The following is a 22,320-nucleotide window of genomic DNA, read 5'->3' on the forward strand; positions in this document are numbered from 1 at the left end:
ATGCTTCTCCCACAATGCAGCCAGCCAAGTTGGAGATCCATTTGTGGGCTTTTAACAGCTTCAGCCTGCACCCTTAAGGCATTCCCAAAAATTAGACAGCCCAGGAACACAATTGGGAATCCCGAAATCAGAACTTGCCCGCTATTATTAAAAGGGTCCGAGTCAATCTGACTCAGTGAAAACCCAGCCCTGTTTCCTGTTTGTTAGCCAATCCTCTGCACATACTAATATATCACCCCAATACCATGAGCGGTAACCTTTTATGTGGCATCTTACCGAATGCCTTTTGGAAATCCAAATCCACTACACCCACTGGTACTCCATTATCCATGATACTTGTTACATCCTTAAGGAGCTCTAAGAAATTTGTCAAACATATGGGGCGTCATTCTCCGACCCCCCAGCGGGTCGGAGAATGGCCGTTGGCCGCCGTGAATCCCGCCCCCGCCGGTTGCCGAAGTCTCCGAAGGGAGAAAAGTCGGCGGGGCGTTAATGTCGCCGCTGCCGTCGGAGAATGTCACGGGTCTGCGCAAGGCAGCCGATTTTCGGCCTGCCGATATTCTCCCTTCCGGATGGGCCGGAGTCCCGTCGACGTGATGACCGTTCTCGTCGACGTGAATCAAACCTCCTTTTCATCGGCGTGACCCTGTGCTCCAGGGTCACGCCGTGGAGGTGAGTGGAGGTGAGTGACGGCCTGGGGGGTTGGCTCTGGGCAGGCGATGGCGTGGCCGCAGTCTGACTGCGCGAGGAGAGGTGTGTCTCGGGTTGTGTGTGTGTGTGTGTGGCGGGGGGGGGGGGGGGGGGGGTGGTTAGAATAGGCTGGGCTCCGGGGGAGTGCCGGGAGGGGGTCCGTGCCGGGGAGGTGGATGGGGGGGTTCCGTGCAGGGGTGGAGGATGGGGGGGGGGGTCCGTGCCGGGAAGGGGGATGGGGGGTCCGTACCGGGGTGGAGGTTGGGGGGGGGTCCGTGCCGGGGGTGGAGGTTGGGGGGGTTCCGTGCCGGGGTGGAGGTTGGGGGGGGTCCGTGCCGGGGTGGAGGTTGGGAGGGGGTCCGTGCCGGGGAGGGGGATGGGGGGGTCCGTGCCGGGGTGGAGGTTGGGGGGGGTCCGTGCCGGGGTGGAGGTTGGGGGGGGGGTCCGTGCCGGGGAGGGGGATGGGGGGTCCGTGCCGGGGTGGAGGTTAGGGGGGGGTCCGTGCCGGGGGGTGGAGGTTGGGGGGGTTCCGTGCCGGGGAGGGGGATGGGGGGTCCGTGCCGGGGTGGAGGTTGGGGGGGGGTCCGTGCCGGGGGTGGAGGTTGGGGGGGGTCCGTGCCGGGGAGGGGAATGGGGGGTCCGTGCCGGGGTGGAGGTTGGGGGGGGGGTCCGTGCCGGGGTGCAGGTTGGGGGCGGATCCGTGCCGGGGAGGGGTATGGGGGGGGTTCGTGCCGGGGTGGAGGTTGGGGGGGGGGTCCGTGCTGGGGTGGAGGTTGGGGGGGGGTCCGTGCCGGGGAGGGGGATGGGGGGTCCGTGCCGGGGTGGAGGTTGGGGGGGGGTCCGTGCCGGGGTGGAGGTTGGGGGGGTCCGTGCCGGGGAGGGGGTTGGGGGGGTCCGTGCCGGGGTGGAGGTTGGGGAGGGGTCCGTGCCGGGGAGGGGGATGGGCGGGTCCGTGCCGGGGAGGGGGATGGGGGGGTCCGTGCCGGGGTGGAGTTTGGGGGCGGGGGGTCCGTGCCGGGGAGGGGGATGGGGGGTCTGTGCCGGGGAGGTGGATGGGGGGTCCGTGCCGGGGAGGGGGATGGGAGGGCAAGTGAGTTGGTCCACCTGGCCAGGTGCCAGTCTCCAACAGTTGGACCCATGCGGTCCATGCCACCTGGCTGGGGGGAGGAGGGGATATGGGCAATGATGACATGTCGTCGTTCCCCTCCCCCCCACCAGGCCGTCATGTTTTCCGATCATCCAGCGATGTTGGCCGCCGTTGCGGCAGCCGCTCATGTCTATGTTGCCCTGGATGAGGAGGAGGAGGAGGAGCGTGCCAGAGAGGCGGCGCAGGCTGCCGCAGAGGGACAGGCGGCAGCCGCCCAGGCTGGAGGGACACCTGACCGACAGGACGAGGAGGGAGAGGAGGACGTCGCGGCCCCACGGCAACGGAGGCACCCGAGGTCGCCCCGTGTGTACCGGCCCCGGCAGTCATACCAGGACCTCACGGACCGGGAATGCAAGAGGAGACTCCGGATGAAGCGGGAAACCGTGGCACACATCTGCCACCTGCTGGCACACCTGTCACCGCGTGGCACTGGCGGGGGAAACCCTCTCCCCGTGTCCGTCAAGGTTACGGTGGCCCTGAACTTTTATGCAACGGGGTCATTCCAGGCACCGAGTGGGGACCTGTCCGGCATATCGCAGACATCGGTGCATCCGGGCAGTGACAGATGCCCTATATGCCATGGCGCACCGCTACATCCGATTCCCCGTGGACCGGGCCAGCCAAGATGCCCGGGCCGTGGGCTTCTCTGCCGTGGCCGGATTCCCCATGGTCCAGGGCGCGATCGATGGGATGCACGTCGCCGTGCGGCCACCTGCAGATAACAGGGCCGTGTTCACCAATAGGAAGGGGACCTATTCGATGAACATACAGGTGGTCTGCGACCACCGCATGATGATCCTGCACGTCTGCGCCCGTTACCCAGGCAGTGTACACGACTCATTCGTGTCATCCATCCCCGGCATGTACGAGGGACGCCATCCCCGGCTGAGGGGCTGGTTGCTGGGCGACAGGGGCTAACCATTGCGATCGTGGCTGATGACGCCTATACGGAGGCCACGCAATGAGGCGGAGAACCGCTACAATGATGCCCATGTAGCGACAAGGGGAGTGATAGAGAGGTGCTTTGGCGTGCTGAAGATGCGTTTCAGGTGCCTGGACCTCTCTGGGGGCGCCCTCCAGTATCGGTCAGATAGGGTCGGCCGCATCATTGTGGTGTGCTGCGTCCTGCACAACATAGCCCAGCAGAGGGGCGATGTGCCGCAGGCATAGGAGGGCGGAGTGGAGGAGCAGCAGGAAGAGGCGCAGTCCTCCCCAGATGAGGGGGATGGGGGTAATGGTCAGGGCAGACGGGGTAGACACAGGCGGGTGGCTGTCCACCGTTACCGGCTGGCCCAGCGGGCACGGGACAGACTGATAGATGCCCGCTTCACTGACTAGATGGGCGTGGGAATCGGGTAGTATGGCCACAGACCGCACACCATGGCAACAGCCGACCACCCACACCCCCCACCCATCCACCCACCCAGCACCCTCACCCCCCTCCCCAACCCCACCCACCCCACCCGCATGCACACCACCCCCCCCCATTGCCGATCCACCTGCGGCACAACATGCCGGGCTCACACAGTTGCGGGTGGACGCGTGTCTATTGCAGGCCATGGAGGATGATGACAACCCGCCCTGCGGTGAGCTCCTGGCTCTACATCGTTGGACTATGTCTGACCCATGGCCACAGTACCACCATCCACCCGGACCATCCCTGCATGCGGCTGTGACACTGCAGCACACGGTCCCGTCCTCTGCCCGGGGGATGTTGATGGCGGCCCAGGGGGAAGGGGGCAGACTCACCTGGGGCTGAGGTAAGACCACCCCTCACACACACACTTGCGCTCAACGTACATGGCACCCCCCGCACGCTTTGGACAGAGCACAAAGGCAGCTTCTGTAGGTGTAACATTGACTTTAATAACCAAAGGAGTTCATGCACGTGCCCTAGCCCCTAAAACTCATCTGTGCCCTTCACCCGTGCCAACTTACTCAGTGTCTAATTGTTTGGCCTTACGGGCCCTTTGACTACGTCTACGTGGTTTCCCAGACGGTACAGCAGAACTGGAGGTGGACTCCTGTGATTCCTGCCCTCTGACACTGGATCCCTTTGGCGGCCGTTTCCTGGGGCGTCCTGGCCTAGATGGGCCAGGCTGCGGCCCGGGCGACTGGGATGGCGAGCTGCCAGCCTGTCCTGCCCGTTGCCCACCCGATGCACCTGGGACGGAAGGGGGGAGTCCGAGGTGTCGCGGTGTACCGGGACCTCCCCTACAGGGGGAGCCGGGACGGACCACACCACCTCCTCCTCCCTCGGGGTGCCCGATGGCCCCCAGGCCTCTACATGGGTGGGGGATGCGAACGGACTGGCCATCCGACGCCCCCCCGACATCTGGCGCTGCCAGTCCTGGAGGCCCGTGCTGGTATTGACAGGGGTCTGCAGGTTTGCAGCCATGGAGCCCAGGGGGTTGGCAAACCCTGTCTGTGACAGTGCGACGCCGGCTCGCACATGGCCACTGGCGCCGATGCCCTCAGCGATGGCCTGCAGAGACTGGGCCATGGCCTGCTGAGACTGGGCCATGGCCTGCAGAGACTGGGCTATGGCGTTGAGCGCCTCTGCCATCTGGCGCTGGCACTGGCTCATGGCCTCCTGTGAGAGGGCAGCCATTTCCTGGGCCACAGACGCAGCCTGCACGGAAAGCCCCAGGCCTCGCAAACCGTTCCCCATGTCTGACACCGTCGCACCCATTGCCTCCACCGCGGACGCCACCCGTGCGGTGTCAGCTTGGGTGGCACGCATGACCGGCACCACTCCCAGCTCCTGGACGCGGGTGGACTCCTCCACCTGCGACTGCAGCCGCCGCAAGCCGCCCGTCACTCTCTTCGCTCGTCTCCGGGTCGGTGGTTGCATCAGATCTATGTGTGGGTGTGGTAACTCCAGGAATCCGGGATCCATCTGGGCGGCAGATGTTCGCTTTGGCTGGGCTGCCCTCCGACCGTCCCGCCCCTCTGCTGCTCCTACCTCCACCTGCTGTACCGGGACGGCTGTGTTGTGCGCACCAGTGAGTGTACCAGACGCCTCATCACTAAAGTGCCCAACCGAGGTGAGTGTTTCTGCGATGGTGGAGGGTGTTGGTGACAGCAGTGGCGTTGTGTCGTGCTCTTCGTCCCACTCTGAGTCCATGGCACTTTGGGGTGGGGGTTCGTCTCCACCCATCCACTCTGAGTCACTGTCCGGTATTTCGTCTTCCTGGGCAGTGCTGTCCCGGGTAGTGGTGTCCCGGGTAGTGGTGTCCTGGGTAGTGGTGTCCTGGGTAGTGGTGTCCTGGGTAGTGGTGTCCTGGGTAGTGGTGTCCTGGCTCGGATGTGACGGGGGCCTGTGGCTTCCCCCCTTGTCGCTGGGTGGTCGCTCCCGCACGTGACGGGGGTGTCGTCTCCCTGCTGCTCCAGGTCTCTCCGTCTCCCGTGGCCTCCGAGGGGCATCCTGCAGGTGTCGCATGCTGGAGGGTGCGGGTCTCTCCGTCTCCCATGGTGTGCGAGGGGCATCCTGCGGGCGTCACATGCTGGAGGGTGCGGGTCTCTCCGTCTCCCGTGGCCTCCGAGGGGCATCCTGCGTGTGTCGCATGCTGGAGGATCCGGGTCTCTCCGTCTCCCGTGGCCTCCGAGGGGCATCCTGCGGGCGTCGCATGCTGGAGGGTCCGGGTCTCTCCGTCTCCCGTGGCCTCCAAGGGGCATCCTGCGGGCGTCGCATGCTGGAGGGTCCGAGTCTCTCCGTCTCCCGTGGCCTCCGAGGGGCATCCTGCGGGCGGTCTGCATCTGCGGGGATGGGTGCCTGGACGTTTGGTCCTGCGATACACAATAAAGCATGCATGGTTAGACATCATGCAGTGATCAGGTGATATGGGGGAGGGGGATATAGGGGAGGGGGGATATGGGGACGGGCTGTCGGTGGCTCACTTGCTACTACGCCCCCGACCTCTGCATCAGCAACCTCCCGGTCGTCAGGTCCACCAGCCAGTTCCAGGGCCCTTTCCTCGTGTTCGGTCAGTGGCCTCTCATCAGCGGGGCCTCCTCCAGTCCTCACATGCTCCCTATTGTTGTGTGCGCGCTTATCCTGTGGGGGGAGGAGGTGGCAGGGGTAAAAGGCAACACTGTTAGGCAGGTATATGAATGCATGCCATCGGTTGCGCGTGCATTGCAGAGGTTAAGGTTAGGGCTGGATTCACTTGGGGATATGGGGGATATGGGGGAGGGGGGATATGGGAGATATGGAGGAGGGGGATATGGGGGAGGGGGGATATGGGGGAGGGGGGATATGGGGGAGGGGGGATATGGGGGGGATATTAGGGAGGGGGATATGAGGGAGGGGGGATATGGGTGAGGGGGGATAGGGGGAGGGGGGATATGGGGGAGGGGGCATATGGGGGAGGGGGGATATGGGGGAGGGGGGGATTTGGGGGAGGGGGGATATGGGGGAGGGGGGATATGGGGGAGGGGGGATATGGGGGATATGGGGGAGGGGGGATATGGGGAGGGGGGATATGGGGAGGGGGGATATGGGGGAGGGGGGACATGGGGGAGAGGGTATATGGGGAGGGGGGATATGGGGGATATTGTGGAGGGGGGATATGGGGGAGGGGGGATATGGGGGAGGGGGGATATGGGGGAGGGGGGATATGGGGAGGGGGGATATGGAGAGGGGGGATATGGGGGAGGGGGGATATGGAGGAGGGGGACATGGGGGATATGGGGGAGAGGGTATATGGGGGAGAGGGTATATGGGGAGGGGGGATATGGGGGATATTGTGGAGGGGGGATATGGGGGAGGGGGGATATGGGGGAGGGGGGATATGGTGGAGGGGGATATGGGGGAGGGGGGATTATGGGGGAGGGGGGATATGGGGGAGGCTCACCCTGCCTGCTCTGATGAGGTCGTTCACCTTCTTGTGGCACTGGGTGCCTGTCCGTGGTGTCAGGGCCGCAGCGGTGACGGCCTCTGCCACTTCCCTCCACAGACGCCGGCTGTGGTGTGGGGCAACTCTGCGGCCATGCCCGGGATACAGGGCGTCCCTCCTCTGCTCCACCGCGTCCAGGAGCACCTCCACATCCCGTGATTCGAACCTCGGGGCTGAGCGGCGGCCAGCCATCCAGTCAGGTGTTGCGGTCGGGTGTTCCGGTCGGGTGGGGGGGAGCAGCGCGGCCTTATGAGCCGTCACGCCGTGCGGCGCGTATGACGCTGCACGGCGTGAACCACTGCGCAAGCGTGGATCCCGTTACGTCGCTGCTAGCCCATTTCGGGCCGGAGACTTTCGACCCATTTTTCCGACGTGACGCAAGTCGGATTTGCGCCGATCGGCGGACTTTCCGCCGATAACGGAGAATTTCGCCCCTGATTTCCTTTTCACATAACCATGTCAACTCTGCCTAATTGTATTATAGTTTTCTAATAATTGATCGTAGCATTTTCCCAATGACAGATATTAGGTTAACCAGCCTACTGTATTCTGCTTTCTGTCTCCCTCCTTTCTTAAAGTGTTACATTTGCAATTTTCCAATCCGCCGGGGCCTTAAAGGATCCAGGGAATTTTGGAAGATTACAACTCAAGCATCCATTATCTCTGGAGCAACTTGTTTTAAGTGTTATGATCCCAGCTGATGTTACTACTGGAAAGTCAGATCCCAGAATGAAACCCTGGCTTTATAGACCATAACATTTATATTTTGTTTCGTGACATGGATGAACGGAGTCACAGGACTTCCAATTAACTTTTAATAAAAGAATAAAACATTCATTGAACACAAAAAGATTGACTATAACACAATACTCCTTCACCCCACCTATATCGTCACAGATGTGCACAGGGGTGAGGGTGAACAGCCTGCTGTCATGGTTTTTCTAGGCACCAACAGGATGAGGTCCTATATGCTGAATTTTAGGGAGTTGGGAGATAAACTCAAAAGTAGGACCTCAAAGGTAGTAATCTCAGGATTGCTACCAGTGCCACGTGCTAGTCAGAGTAGGAATGACAGGATAGACAGGATGAATGCGTGACATTACAAATCGGACAGCCTACACCTGGGCAGGACTGGAACCAATGTCCTTGGAGAGTTGTTTGCTAGCGCTGTTGGGGAGGGTTTAAACTAATGTGGCAGGGGAATGGGAACCAATGCCGGAAGTCGGAGGGTAGTAAAGAGAGGATAGAAACAAAAGTCAGTAAGGAGAAAAGTGGAAGGCAGAGAAACAAATTGAACTGCCTTTATGAAATGAAATGAAAAATATTTCAATGCAAGGCAACAGGCAAGGCAGATGAACTCAGGGCATGGATAGGTACATGGGATTGGGATATTATAGCGATTACTAAAACATGGCAAAAGGAGGGGCAGGACTGGCAGCTCAATTTTCTGGGGTACAGATTCTATAGGAAAGATAGAACAGGAGGTAAGAGAGGAGGGGGGTTGCACTTTTGATTTGGAATGCGGATCATACAGACCCATTTCACTACTCCATCTAGACACGAAGTAAGTCCTGGCCAAGAGATTTGAGAACTGCGTACCAGTGGTGGTCACAGAGGACCGGACGGGCTTTGTCAAGAGTAGGCAGCTAACTGCGAACAGCAGGCGGCTGCTGAATGTAATAATGACCCCATCCGGGGAGAGAACACCAGAAGTGATTGTCTCCCTGGATGCAGGGAAGGCCTTTGACAGAGTCGAATGGAAGTACCTCTTTGGGGTACTGTAGCAGTTTGGGTTGGGGACGGGGTTCACCTCGTGGGTGAAACCCCTGTATAATGCCCCCCCGGGTCTGAATATTTCCAGCTACACAGGGGCACAAGGCAAGGATGCCCACTATCCCTGCTTCTGTTCGCCCTGGCAATTGAGCCCGTGGCAATCACCCTGCGAGAAGTTAAAAGCTGGAAGGGGATCCAAAGAAGCGGCAGAGAGCACAGAATATTGCTCTATGCGGATGACCTGATCCTCTGCCTCGCGGACCCACAGAACGGCCTGAAAGCAATCATGCAACTGCTGGAGGTGTTTGGAGCCTTTTCAGGCAAGAGCGAGGCACTCCCAGTGAACTCTAACTGGGAGGGACAAACGAGCCCAAAACACATTCCGCTACCTGGGGATCCAGATAGCCCGGGACTGGACACAGATCCACAAGCGGAATCTGGCCAGACTGGCAGAGGAAGTTAAAAAGGACCTACAAGATGGGACGCGCTCCCGCTTTCCCAGGCGGGAGGGTGCAGATGACCAAAATGAACGTATTGCCGAGGTTCCTCTTCCTGTTCAGATCCATACTGATCTTCATCCCCAAGGCCTTTTCCCGCAAAGTGGACAAAATGATCATGGCATTTGTGTGTGTGTGGGGGGGGTGGTGGCAGCAACCCAAGAATCCCCAAGACAACACTGCAAAGGAGGAAAAACATGGGTGGTCTGGCCCTGCCGAACCTACAATTTTACCACTGGGCCGCCACAGCCGAGAGGGTGGGGTGATGGATACAAGAGCTAAACACGGAATAGGTGACGCTGGAGGAGTCTCCGAGCCCTTGCTACGGCAGCACTCGCATCCCCCCAACAAATGTACACATCCTGCCCAGTGGTGGTGGCCACTCTTAAAACATGGAACCAAATGAGGCAGCATTTCGGATAAACCGGCATGGCCCCCATCTGCAGCAACCATAGATCCCCACCAGCCATGCTTGACCCCACATTTAAAAAATGGAGGCAGGAGGTGGTCAGGGAGTTTTACATAGGAAACAGACTCGCGACCTTGGACGAACTGACGGAGGAGCTGGACCTGCCGACAGGACAGGAACTCGGGCACCTCCAAATTAAACACTTTCTCTGCAAGGCGACGGCAAGATATCCCAGGGCCCCAAGCGACACACTACTGGAGGAACTAATAAACACAGGCAGCAAGGAGGGGGGAAACTGCGGTAACATGTACAGACGGTTACTGGATAGGGCAAGACTACCACTGGACAAGCCAGATGAAAATGGGAGGACAAAATGGGGACGGAAGTGGGTTGGGGACTCTGGAGCGAAGCACTGAGTCGGGCTAGCTCCATCCCCTCCTGTGCCAGTCTAAGCCTAATGCAGTTTAATGTGATTCACAGAGCGCACCTATCCAGAACCCGAATGAACAGTTTCTTCCCGGAGGTGCCGAGCAAATGTGAACGGTGTCAGGGAGGCCCAGCCAACCACGGCCACATGTTCTGGGCCTGCTCCAGATTTGTCGGGTTCTAGACAGCCTTCTTCGAGACATTGTCCAAGGGTTAGGGTGGAGCCGTGTCCAAGAGTCGCAGTCTTCAGGTGTCGGACCAGCCAGAACTACATATGGGGAGGAGGGCGGACGCCCTAGCTTTTGCTTCCCTAATCGCACACCGGAGAATCCTACTCGGTTGGTGATTAGCGGCATCACCCACGGCCGCAGACTGGCTGGCAGACCTCTGGGAATTCCTCCACCTGGAGAAGATCAAGTACACCATCCGAGGGTCGGACGAGGGGTTCCACATAGCATGAGGGCCATTCATCAGCTCGTTCCAAGACCTGTTCAAGGCCAATGGCGACAAGGGAAAGAGAGGGGGGGGTGGTGAAAGGGAGGGAGGAAGCCATGGGAAGACACACACAAGAGAAAAAGGCAGAGGAGGGGAGAAGGGAACCGATGGGGGCCACAGAGTGGAACACTCATGGTATGTCATGTGAGAGTACCTTTAAGAAATGGGTGTTTATAAATGTGTGTGTATATAAATATCTGTAGTGCGAATACCTTTAAGAAATGGGTGTTTATTACTGCAGTGACGTCAGAGAGTGGGTGGAGCTGGGCTGTCTGTCAGCTTTTTACTTTTGCTTTAGGCTTTTTGCTGCAGGGTGGGTTTGGTTTCATTTTAGTTTTGGAGAAGCTGAAATCACAGCAGGATGTGTGTGAATCTCTGCAAGCTTATGAATGTTCATTTGGGATTTTCAAAGTGGTAACTGCTCTCAATAGTGAATTTAAACCTGATCTTTGTGTTAAAAAGGTCTTTTGCCTTCTGAATGTTGTTTGAGAATTTATTAAGGATTACTTAGTGTTGCATTCTTTGGGGGTTGTATTTGAATTGATAGTTGCTAAGATGTTCACTGTATGTTTTAAAAAGGTTAACTTGAGTTCATAGAATAAACATTGTTTTGCTTTAAAAAATACTTTTCCATTTCTGCTGTACCACACCTGTAGAGTGGGCCGTGTGCTCCCCATACCACAATCTATTAAAAGTTGTAGGTCAGGTGAACTCCATGATACACTTTGGGGTTCTCTAAACCCTGGCCCATAACAGGTAAAAGGAGGCGAGGGGCCACGCAGCCCTCCCCCACTGACGACAAAAACTAATGACCCCACCAGAAAGAAACGGAACACAGTGTGTGGCGCCAAAGGCAGGCGGGATCACTAAAAGATATACTAAGCCACCAACAAAGGAAGGGGAGGGGGGTGGGGGAGGAAGACGGGGGAGACCACATGTAAAAAGCTGTGTAAATAAGTAACAACTTTGTTTGTAAATATCAGACACACCTGATATTTTACAGATATTTACAGCCTTTACCCTGTAAAAACTAAAAAATACCAATAAAAACACGTAAAAAGGAAAAGGATTACTTCAGATACATGGCTTCTTGCTAGCCGACTTCACCAGGTCTGAACCTTTCAGCTGTCTTTAACTGGGAGCCTCTCACTCTGCTCCTTTCTTTAACTTTAATGAAAAATACCCTGTTCAGATTGCAGTTCTCTTTCCTTTTGCCCTTGGTTTTCCTGGGACTTCACTTTGCATCCCCTGGTTTCCAGAACTATCTCTTCTGCCTCTTACTCCATTGTCCTGCAGCTTCTGCGAGATTTTTCTTCTTCCAGGTACCTAGTTCCAACCGGACCACAAGTGCTTATGCAGTGTGGGTCCCTGGTTGCTAAGCAACAGCTTAGTCTTTCTTTAAACTCTTCAAGTCATAAACCCTTTAACTATAATGCAGGCACAGTTTGAAATGAAACCCAAACCCACAGACATGCAGACAACTTTGTTTAACATGAGCTAACTGAAGTTTTAATCCTTTCCTATGCAGAAACACTAAATTAAGCTCACCTAAAGCTGGAGCCTATTTCTAATTCCCAAAAATAAAAATATAGATGACTTAAAAGTGCCTGAAATAAGAGTTTAGGATGCAGGCCATCAGGTCTTTAGTCCCATTAGCTTTCCTAGTACTTTCTCTAGTGATCATGATTATATTAAGCTCCTCCCTCCCTTTGCCCCCTGCTTTTTTACTAGTTCGAGTATTCTGAATTCTCCCTCTGTGTACCCGAACAGGCGCCGGAATGTGGCGACTAGGGGCTTTTCACAGTAACTTCATTGCAGTGTCAATGTAAGCTTACTTGTGAGACTAATAAACATTATTATTATCATTGGGATGTTTCAGCGTCTCCTTCTCTGAAGACAGATACAACATAATTGTTCAAAACCTCTGCCATTTCCTCGTTTCCCATTATTAATTCCCCAGCCTCTTCCTCTAAAACACCAATGATTACTTTAGCTATTTGTTTTCCCTTTTCATATACTCATAGAAGCTTTTACTGTTTGTTTTTCTATTTTTGCTGTTTTCTTTCATACTCCAATTTCTCCCTTATAATCTTTTTTAGTCATCCTCCGCTACTTTCTTTTCTTTTAAGTATATTTATTCCAAACATATTTTTAAAGTATATTTATTCCAAACATATTCAAAAGTACAAAGACATAAATCAAAGACATTATCCACACCTCACAGTTCACAGTTTGTGCAAATGTTTCCCCTTTTCATCCCCTTCCCCCTCTCTCCTCTCCACCACTTCTTCCCACCCCCTCACGACAAACAATTCCTCAAACATTGTCATGAATCGTCCCCACCGTGTCTCAAAGCCCTCCGCTGATCCCCTCAACCCGAACTTGATCTTTTCCAGCCTGGCTTAAACCCATGGTTCCCACACAGCGGTGCCAGCATCAACATCCCCTCCACCCTAAAGTATCTCCTTAGCTGCAGAACGCAGCCTAATCGTGGACTGCACCACCGGACTCACCGTGTACCTCCCCAGTGTCAGCGGAAGTGACACCGTCCCCATGGCCCTCAGGCTGGACCCTCTACAGGACTCCTCCTCAATCCTAACCCACTATAACCCCTAACCTGATCCTTCTACCGGAGTTGCATTTCCTGCAGAAAGACCACCCACGCCTTCAAGCTCCTCAAGTGTGCGAAGACCCGCGACCGAATGGCCTCTTTCTGCATTGTAAATTCTATGATCCTATGAAGGGCTGTAGAATTCTGGTACTCTCTACTGCAAACACCAAGTGATGCTAGAACAATTGTTAATTTAAAACTGAGAATGATAGATTTTTGATAACCAATTGTACTAAGGGATAGAGGGCAAAGAGGTAAATCCAAGATCAGCCATGATCTCATTGAATGGTCGAACAGGTTCACGGGGCTAAAAGGCTTCAACTGTTTCTATGGTTCTATATGGCATAATGGTTTCTATGCTGCTGGCTTTGGGTAAAGTTATCAGGTACCAGTACATAACAGAACTCTGAGAAGGTATTTTGGAATTTTTCTTGATTAGTTAATGCAGCCTCTAGGTAAATTAGTTCTGTAAAAGGCTTTTCTTTTTTTCTTACATTATTTGGTGCGAATTCTGTGGCATTTGAACAGGAATTTTTATTTCTATTAAACTAAATTGAATTCAATTTTGCCCACATAAGTTGGCTATTTATCTTAGTTGTGCCCATATTCGCCCACTCATTTTAATGATGATATCTTTTGTCTAATAATGCTCACTAGGGACTGGTATAATTTGTCATTTCAACAGAAGATCTTGGATAGGAAGTGTGATGCATCATTATAAAGAAAAATTGCAGTGTCATCCTTGATTAGTTCAAAAATGAGGATAAGAGTGTGTATTTTAAAATGGAATGTTAAACAATCAGTTAAGATTTGGCAGGACATTTACTCTTAACATTTATCATGGAGTGCAACGTGTTTCTACTTCTCCATACATTTATATTCCAATGATAAAGTCAATCTCTAAAGTTTTTTTGAAAGTCATGGACAGAATGTATGGCCGGAACTTTCTGGCTGTTCACCCCGATGGGATCTTCCGGTTCCACCAATGGCGCACGACAGCCGTGGGTTTCCTAGCAGTGAGGAGCACATTACAATGGGAAACCCCATTGACAGTGGTGGGATCAGAAGATCGTGCCACCAGCCAATGGCGGGCCGCTCACTGTGGCGGGTTGCGCGGAAAATCCTGTCTTATGTGTTTCCTTACTGCCAGTGGTCAGTATATTCTGTGTGAGGAAGGTGTGTCTTTTCTTACCCTTGGAACATGTATCCCAATTAAATAATTCAGTAGCAAACTTTTGTGAATTTAAAAGTAAATAAGTCTGTTTATTTCCACATACTTACCCCAAATAAATGGCAAGTTGCATGTCTTCTCAAGCGCACAGTCACACACACAAAAATTATACACAGAGAAGGATTTTTAAAAAATAAGTTCAGAGTACCCATCCAATTATTTTTTCCAATTAAGGGCAATTTAGTGTGGCCAATCCACCTAATCTGCACATCTATGGGTTGTAGGGGAGAAACCCACGCAGATAGGGGAAGAATGTGCAAACTGCACACAGACAGTGACCGGGAGCCGGGATTGAACCCAGGTCCTCAGCGCCATGAGGCAGCAGTGCTAAAACTGAGTCACCGTGCCACCCCTTGCACAGATCGAGATAATACACTTTTATAGGTTACAATTACCTCAGTCTCTGATTATTGGCTGGTTCTCCATTTTGGAGGCTAGAATCGTTCCTATTCTCCGTTGATGCTAGCAACGGCGCCAAGGAGTGATTCACTCCTCTTTTCCATGCAAATTTATGAATGGAGGACAGCTCGCAGGTTCCTTTAGGAATCCTGGTATCAGGCTGCCATTTTGAGTGGGCGGTCCAATACAAGGTCCAGCGGCTTCCCCCCCCCCCTCACCACCACCACGCAAATCATTCAACCCCTCCCCTCCGCTGATAAGTAGGGGCATCCTCCTCCCACCACCATTGGAATTATGGCATCAGACCCCTAATGCCCCCATTAGACCCCCCATCAAACACCCCCCATTAGACACCCCAATTGACACCCCAACCCCCTTAAGCCCTCCATCAGACCCACAACAGTGATCCCCCATCAAACCCCCAACAGGAACCCCTCATCAGACACTCCAGGCACCCCATCAGATTCCCCATCAGGCATCTCCATAAGATCCCCCTTCCCCCATCAGAAACCCCTGCTTGAAAGCTGAACAGCAGTCCAGACAGTAGGTTGAAAAATCATTGCATTTCCTAACCTCTGCGCCTCAGACAGTAGTGTTCAAAGCAGCAACTGTTACAAGTGTCAGAACCTTCCTGTATGCCTCATAGGGCTTGAAACCCCTTGACAGCCTTAGAAATGCTGACCTTCCATAAATTTCACACAGCAATACATTGCATTAGCCAGTGATTGACAGTTTTATTATTCCAGAGACAGCTGCTTGGTAAATTGTTCATTGATCCTTCCCTTCAAACTTCACTGCATCTCCATTACCCTGCTTTGATGCTGACCACAATGATCTAAAACACTCTAGCTATGATTGACACGTCCTCACTGCATCAAAAACAGATAAATACTCTTCCTCTTTTTCACAGCAGGAAGCACTTAGTTGCCTTTGGGTTGTGGGGGTGAGACCCAGGCAAACACGGAAGAATGTGCAAACTCCACATGGATAGTGACCTAGGACCAGGATCGATCCCAAGTCCTCAGGGCCGTGAGGCAGCAGTGCTAACCATTGTGCCACCATGCCGCCCAGTTAATACTGTATTTCTGTGTAAAATAGAATGGAAGATCTGCATTTCAAAGGCTGGCAAGGGATTCCAAGCCCTTTGAAGTGTATACTTTAAACAGCTGGTGCTTTGAACACTTCAGTCTGAGGCAACAGATGTTAGGAAAGAGTAAGTGAAAATGCAGTCATTTTACAATCTACTGCCTAGACTTCTCTTCAGCTTTCAGGCAGGGGGCCCAATGGGTGGACTCGGGGCAGGGATTTTCATTGTGGTGCTAGGGGGCTCTCCGATGGGCTTTTGGAGGCACCTATATTATACACTTACCCCCTTGATCCTCCGCGGGGTCCACCACATCAGGGCCACACTTGGAAATACCGGCATCAATCCATGCCAACGGGAATTCCAGTTGAGAGGCTTGGAGCACCACAGAGGCCTGGAAAATCAGGTTTCCAGACCGTTAATCAAATGCAAATGACCCATTTGCAGGGTGTGTAGCTCACTGCCACCACTGGCAAGGGACTGGAGCATCGGAATGGGACTGGCGCCTGGCACCAATCACATTTTTAGCCCGACGCTCGATTCTCCACCAGATTGGGAACCCCTCTACCGGTGGTGGTGGCGAGGAATCCATCCCTATGATCACCAGTTTCCCTTATGGTAGGCCTATAGTTTCTTGGATGGTTTTGGTGCTTTAAATTTGAAGTGATGGTCTTGTAAAGTGAGGGATTCTCAACAGGCTCTGAGGTTTCTTGGTGTTAAACATCTAGGATGTTGGTTCTCAGGTGAGCTTAAAGCTGGGACAGGTTACATAGTTTGGCTGCCTGAGGTCGCACAGGTTATTTTGTCTCTGGGTCACAGATTGGTTGAACTGACAGTTTGATGGCTTTGGTGAAACTGCCTGGAAACAGCTCTTTTAGATTTTTTAAAAACAGACAATAATAAGGCTCCATCACCATGTGAATTTCTGTTAGTTTTGCAAATAAGGGATGGTGTTTATGTTGCTGTGGTTGCTGTGCTGTGGTTTAACACATTTAAGATTCACCCAGTCTAGTTTGGATGGGGAAACCATCATGATACAATGGGAGGTTCATAGTGTCCATTCACTTCTGTATTCACAATAATGCAACTTCCCATTTCTTTATTCTAAACAGTCAGAATTAGAAAATTTTTAAGATGTATTTCACCAACAAAACGCAAATGCTGAAAAGTCTTGACTGTTAATCCGACACTTCAATCTGGTGACATATTGCTGGAAGCATAGTTGCACAATACACTGTCAGGAGGAGTAAGACTCGGGTTCGAGCCCACAATTTCCATCTTCACGTGTTCCCATAATCAGCCGAATGTGGGTAGAGGGAGCAAAGGAACAGAATTAGGGAAATAAGGGACAAATAAAAATGTGGACATGAGTGGCAAAAAAGTAGTTAAAGAATCTACAGGTCACATTCGTTTTGAGTTACATTTGTTCTCAGGTGATTGCACCTGAAGCAGTAAATATCTCAATTTTGGAATGGGACAGGTAACATATACACCACAGGAAACAAAGCTTCTGGAGCAGTCACTTCATTATCAAACAGTTCAGTTCTCGCCTTATCTTCCAATGGGTACACTTGGACAATGGGTACACTTGGAATATAATGTTCGATTCTGGACGGCACGCTACCAGAAGGATGTGGAGGCTTTGGATAGGGTACAGAAGAGATTTACCAGCATGTTACCTGGTATTGAGCTATGAGGAGAGGTTGGGTAAACTCGGTTTGTTCTCACTGGAACGACGGAGGTTGAGGGGTGACCTGATTGATGTCTACAGAATTACGAGGGGCATGGACGAGTGGATAGTCAGAAGCTTTTTCCCAGGGTGGAAGAGTCAATTACTAGGGGACATAGGTTTAAGGTGCAGGGGGCGAGATGTGCGAGGGACATTTTTTTACACAGAGGGTAGTGGATGCCAGAGGAGGTGGTGGAAGCAGGTACAAAAGTGACTTTTAAGGGGTGTCTTGACAAATACATGAATAGGATAGGAACAGAGAGATAAGGATCCCAGAAGTGTAAAAGGTTTTGGGTTGGACGGGCAGCATAGTCGGCACAGGCTTGGAGGACTGCAGGACCTGTTCCTGTGCTGTACTTTTCTTTGTTCTTCGTTCTTTTCCATAAATTTGCCACCTTTCCTTTTGTCCAGTATCAATCAGGGAAACAGATAATCTAGAAATTCTATTATCTTTTTGTGTTGGCTCATCCTTAAACAAAGGGATGTGTGAATTCCCCGGATGGCTGTGATTATACATATTTAATTAGAAATTGGTATGAGACTTGATACTGTCTGTAGCTCAAATGCCAAAGGTCACATGCGTTTCAGCAGTAATTTGAATAACTTGTTTGTCACCAGGTTTTAAAGTATTGACTAGAAGTTCATAATATGACATCTTTGTACTGACATGACACCATTGAATAAACAGTTATTTTACATTGATGTATTTTAATATATTAATGAAAATGTAAAGTTGATAACAATGGTAATTATAATGTTCAGTGAGCTTTTGCTTGTTCATTGTTTTTAATGTGAGCGAACTAAAATAATATTATCTAATAATGTCTTCACCAGATTCAGATCGCCCAAACTCCGAGAGTGGCATCTCTTCTTTTGAGGCTGCAGAGTTGCATTCAAGTAATGAAGATGAGCATGGACGAATCAACATTACACAGACAATGGAAGATTTTTTTAAAGATACAGAACAGAGGAAACTGCTGGAGTCTAACCCTGTCTCTAAACAAATTGCACATCTGCTGACCTCAAAAATCTCACAACTGAAAAAAGAAGGAGGTAGCCAATATCTCTTGCGAAGCTTCCAAATGGCTCTGGTTTTGTTTAATAGGCATGGTGCAATCATTTTCAAAAAAGAGACAATTAAGGGGGAGCATTTCTCCTCTGTCAATTCTGCAGACAATGCTGCAGAATTCAACCCTTTGCCTGGACTCTCAAACGATGTTGTCAGTTTTATTCTTCAGGAGATTTCAAAGTGAGCAAAACAATGAGATAGAACACTTTAAGAATATTTTATATAAAATGGTATTTTGTGACAATTATAACCTGCAATTACTATCAGTGGGAGTTGTAAATCAACACATAATGTAGTTGTTTGAGATTCATCTGATTTGTAGTTTAATGCAGGCATTAATCTATTTAAAATAAACAGGCGAGTACATACATTCAAATAACAAAGGGATGGAATACAAGTGTTTGACCCCTAATATAGCTGAGAGTTATTTCTGGGCTTTTATTTTGAAAGATGGGATTAATTTTGTCAGTTCTATCATATCTAAAACAAATGAATTCATAATTCTGTCATATCTACAATAGAAAAATTAAGGATTGTGTTGCAACTGTGGAGCAATTGCTATGAAAAATATATACCATGCCATAAGATCCTGTGGCCGTCCAGCCACCTAAGATGGCATCCTGCAAAGGATGCTGGGAGAATTGACCAAGTATAAGGACAAGCAGGCTGCAGTTTAAATAAACATTGATGGGCAAGCTGCAGCCTAAACATCACAATACACAGGAGAAAGGCCATCTCCAGGCCATCCCAGGGACAATAGAAATACACTGTAAATCACAGACACAGCAGCACATTTCCTCCTTATTTGGAAAGCCTTCATGCCCCTAACACCTACAGACATTGCCGGTGAGTGTACACCCTGAAATTGATGTGGCAGCCCCTAATTGGACTTGATTGATCAGGGTGATCGAACCCTGATCAATTGATTGGCAATGACCCAGAGACCGCCCAAAAGGGCTGCAAAATCCCTGAAAGTAAAAGGTGCCGCACCACCTCAGAATCTCTCTCTGTAGCAGCCAGCAACAGCAATGGATATTCACCGGCCACCACAAAGAGGACCATCACGCCACCAACAGAAGGAAGAACAGAGCCAGAGCATCAGATCAGACCAAGGATCGAACATCGAGAACTACAGGAGTCAGCACACAGATAAAGGACAATACCTGTCTGGGTATCTGCTAGTCACTCCAAAGTTAGGTTAAGGTCGAGTATGAACTTTTAGTACTCTGTAGAATAACTTGTGTTGCTAGAATGATTGATTAACTGTAACATTGTGTGAGTGTAAATAAAGACTATTGATTTAAAACCAAGTTGACTCGCAGTCATTTGTCCACCGCATACAGGTTAAAGACACACTGTATGAGCAACATTGCTTAAAAAACATTCCAATGAAAACAAGCAAAATGTCCACTCCTAGGTAAAACAGCAACCTGCAGGAGAAAGTCTAATGCAACAAAAAATATGTAACAAATGATAAACCTGCGACTGGCTTCACAGCTTCTTGGCCGCAACTTGCAGGCTGGGAGGCTGTTGCTATGAAAAGAAGAAAATAACTTAAAAATTGAGTCAAATATTATTTTATTTATTGTATTATATTGAAATACACTGGTGCTCAGATTATTAAAAAATGGGCATATATTGGGCAATTATAGGAAAGATAGAGTGATTTGTGATAAGTTATATAATCAAAAAATAATTTTTTTTGTCACTGCTTGATCAACGTTGCAAATTATATAAGTTCAAAGGCCAGAGATAGATCAGCTTGTCTTTTATTAATTTAAAAAAATTTAGAGTACCCAATTCTTTTTTCCAACTAGGGCAATTTAGCATGGCCAATTCATCTACTCTGCACATCTTTGGGTTGTGGGGGTGAGACCCATGCAGACACGGAGAGAATGTGCAAACGAAATAGACAGTGACCCGAGTGCGGGATCGGACCAGGGCGTCAGCGGCGTGAGACGGCAGTGCTAACCACTGTGTCACCGTGCCGTCTATCTTTTATTAAAATTGACAGAAAGTACAACTCTATGCACTTGGAAGTAGGATATCCATCGGGGTCTTATTTGTTTTCCAACCTATGTTAGAACTCAACACTGAATATCATATAACTGTTGTAAACAGCTTTTATTTAAGCAGCTCAAAAACAGTTCCTAAAATAAGTCAGATGGTTTGCTTTGAACTTGTTAATGCTGATATTATTGCCATGTGACCCTCATGGGCCCTATCCTACGATACCAGTAGATGGCACCACATTACTTCATTGTCACTGTAATGTGGAACACAGCCCATTTCCAACAGTGAAAGATAAGACCATTTTGCAAGGTTATAAACATTACACTCGTTCCAAATTAACAGACATGTTAGGATAGATTTTGGTTTTTTCCGATTGTGTAAAGTGGGTGATAGTAAATCGGCAACTCCTTTATGTCTCTCCCAACATTTACTTCCATTGAAATCAAAATTTTGTGACTGTTTTTGTTGGTTCTCTCTGATTACTGACAGAAAAGTTAAGGATGAGGCTGCATGTTCCTTTCGTATCCAGTGATTTCCAAGTATGCCTGTCCATGAGGCTATTAAAATATCTCTTGAGTATGTACTCAGCAGATACTGTATGCTAAAAACAGCCTGAGCATAATTGTGGAAAATGCTCACTGGAATTTTTAAACCAACTTCCATTAGCTAAAACATTCTGGCTCAGAACCAACTATACATTTCCCATCTCTCTAGTTCTGTTAATTTTGGCCTTCAAGAGCTACATTAAACTTCATGGAAATATTTTTGATGCTAATTACATCTTGCTGTCTCCATGTTGGCTTAGGCACACAGCTCTACATTATAACTAGCCATCCGACATGTACAAAAATAACACAGTTGATGAATCACTTAATTCTTCCTCCTTCCTTGTGGGTTTATCTCGAGCCTCTCCTCTTAATAGAACAGTCAATGAGTTAAAACTCAACACAAGCGAATAATAGCTACGAATCCATGTCTTACCTTTATGAATATAGACATATGGAGCTCCAACATGCTGTCTCGATAAATTACCTGAAAGAACCAGGAGTTAAAATAGTGGCAAACCGGGGGCGTCATTCTCCGACCCCCCGCCGGGTGGGAGAATGGCCGTTGGCCACCGTGAATCCCGCCCCCGCCCCCGCCGAAGTCTCCGAAGGGAGAAAAGTCGGCGGGGCGTTAATGGCGCCGCTGCCGCGGAGAATGTCACGGGTCTGCGCAAGGCAGCCGCTTTTCGGCCTGCCGATATTCTCCCTTCCGGATGGGCCGAAGTCCCGTCGACGTGATGACCGTTCACGTCGACGTGAATCAAACCTCCTTTTCATCGGCGTGACCCAGTGCTCCAGGCTCACGCCGACCAGCGAGGAGGTGAGTGACGGCCTGGGGGGTTGGCTCTGGGCAGGAAATGGCGTGGCCGCAGACTGATTGCCTGAGGAGAGGTGTGTCTCGGCTTGTGTGTGTGTGTGTGCGGCCGTGGGGGGGGGGGGGGGGGGTGGTTAGAGTAGGTTGGGCTCCGGGGGAGTGCCGGGAGGGGGTCCGTGCCGGGGTGGAGGTTGGGGGGGGGGTCCGTGCCGGGGTGGAGGTTGGGGGTTGGGGAGGGGGTCCGTGCCGGGGTGGAGGTTGGGGAGGGGGTCCGTGCCGGGGTGGAGGTTGGGGGTTGGGGGGGGGTCCGTGCTGGGGCGGAGGTTGGGGAGGGGGTCCGTGCCGGGGTGGAGGTTGGGAAGGGGGTCCGTGCCGGGGTGGAGGTTGGGGGGGGGGCCCGTGCCGGGGTGGAGGTTGGGGGGGGGGGGGTCCGTGCCGGGGTGGAGGTTGGGGAGGGGGTCCGTGCCGGGGTGGAGGTTGGGGGGGGGGC

The 22,320-nt window shown here is 51.5% G+C and overlaps 1 protein-coding gene across 1 annotated transcript in view; it reads left to right on the forward strand.

The window, feature by feature from the left end:
* Nucleotides 1-19,768, forward strand: part of LOC140421323 (shieldin complex subunit 1-like) — a 289,276-nt gene extending 269,508 nt beyond the window's left edge. The window contains exon 3 of the mRNA XM_072505973.1: nucleotides 18,224-19,768. Within this exon, the coding sequence (XP_072362074.1) occupies nucleotides 18,224-18,642 (419 nt within the window). The 3' untranslated portion in view covers nucleotides 18,643-19,768. The remainder of the gene's footprint in view (nucleotides 1-18,223) is intronic.
* The last annotated feature ends 2,552 nt before the right edge of the window (nucleotides 19,769-22,320 follow it).

This window comes from Scyliorhinus torazame, chromosome 1 (assembly GCF_047496885.1).
Source record: "Scyliorhinus torazame isolate Kashiwa2021f chromosome 1, sScyTor2.1, whole genome shotgun sequence".
NCBI classification, from domain to species: Eukaryota; Metazoa; Chordata; class Chondrichthyes; order Carcharhiniformes; family Scyliorhinidae; genus Scyliorhinus; species Scyliorhinus torazame.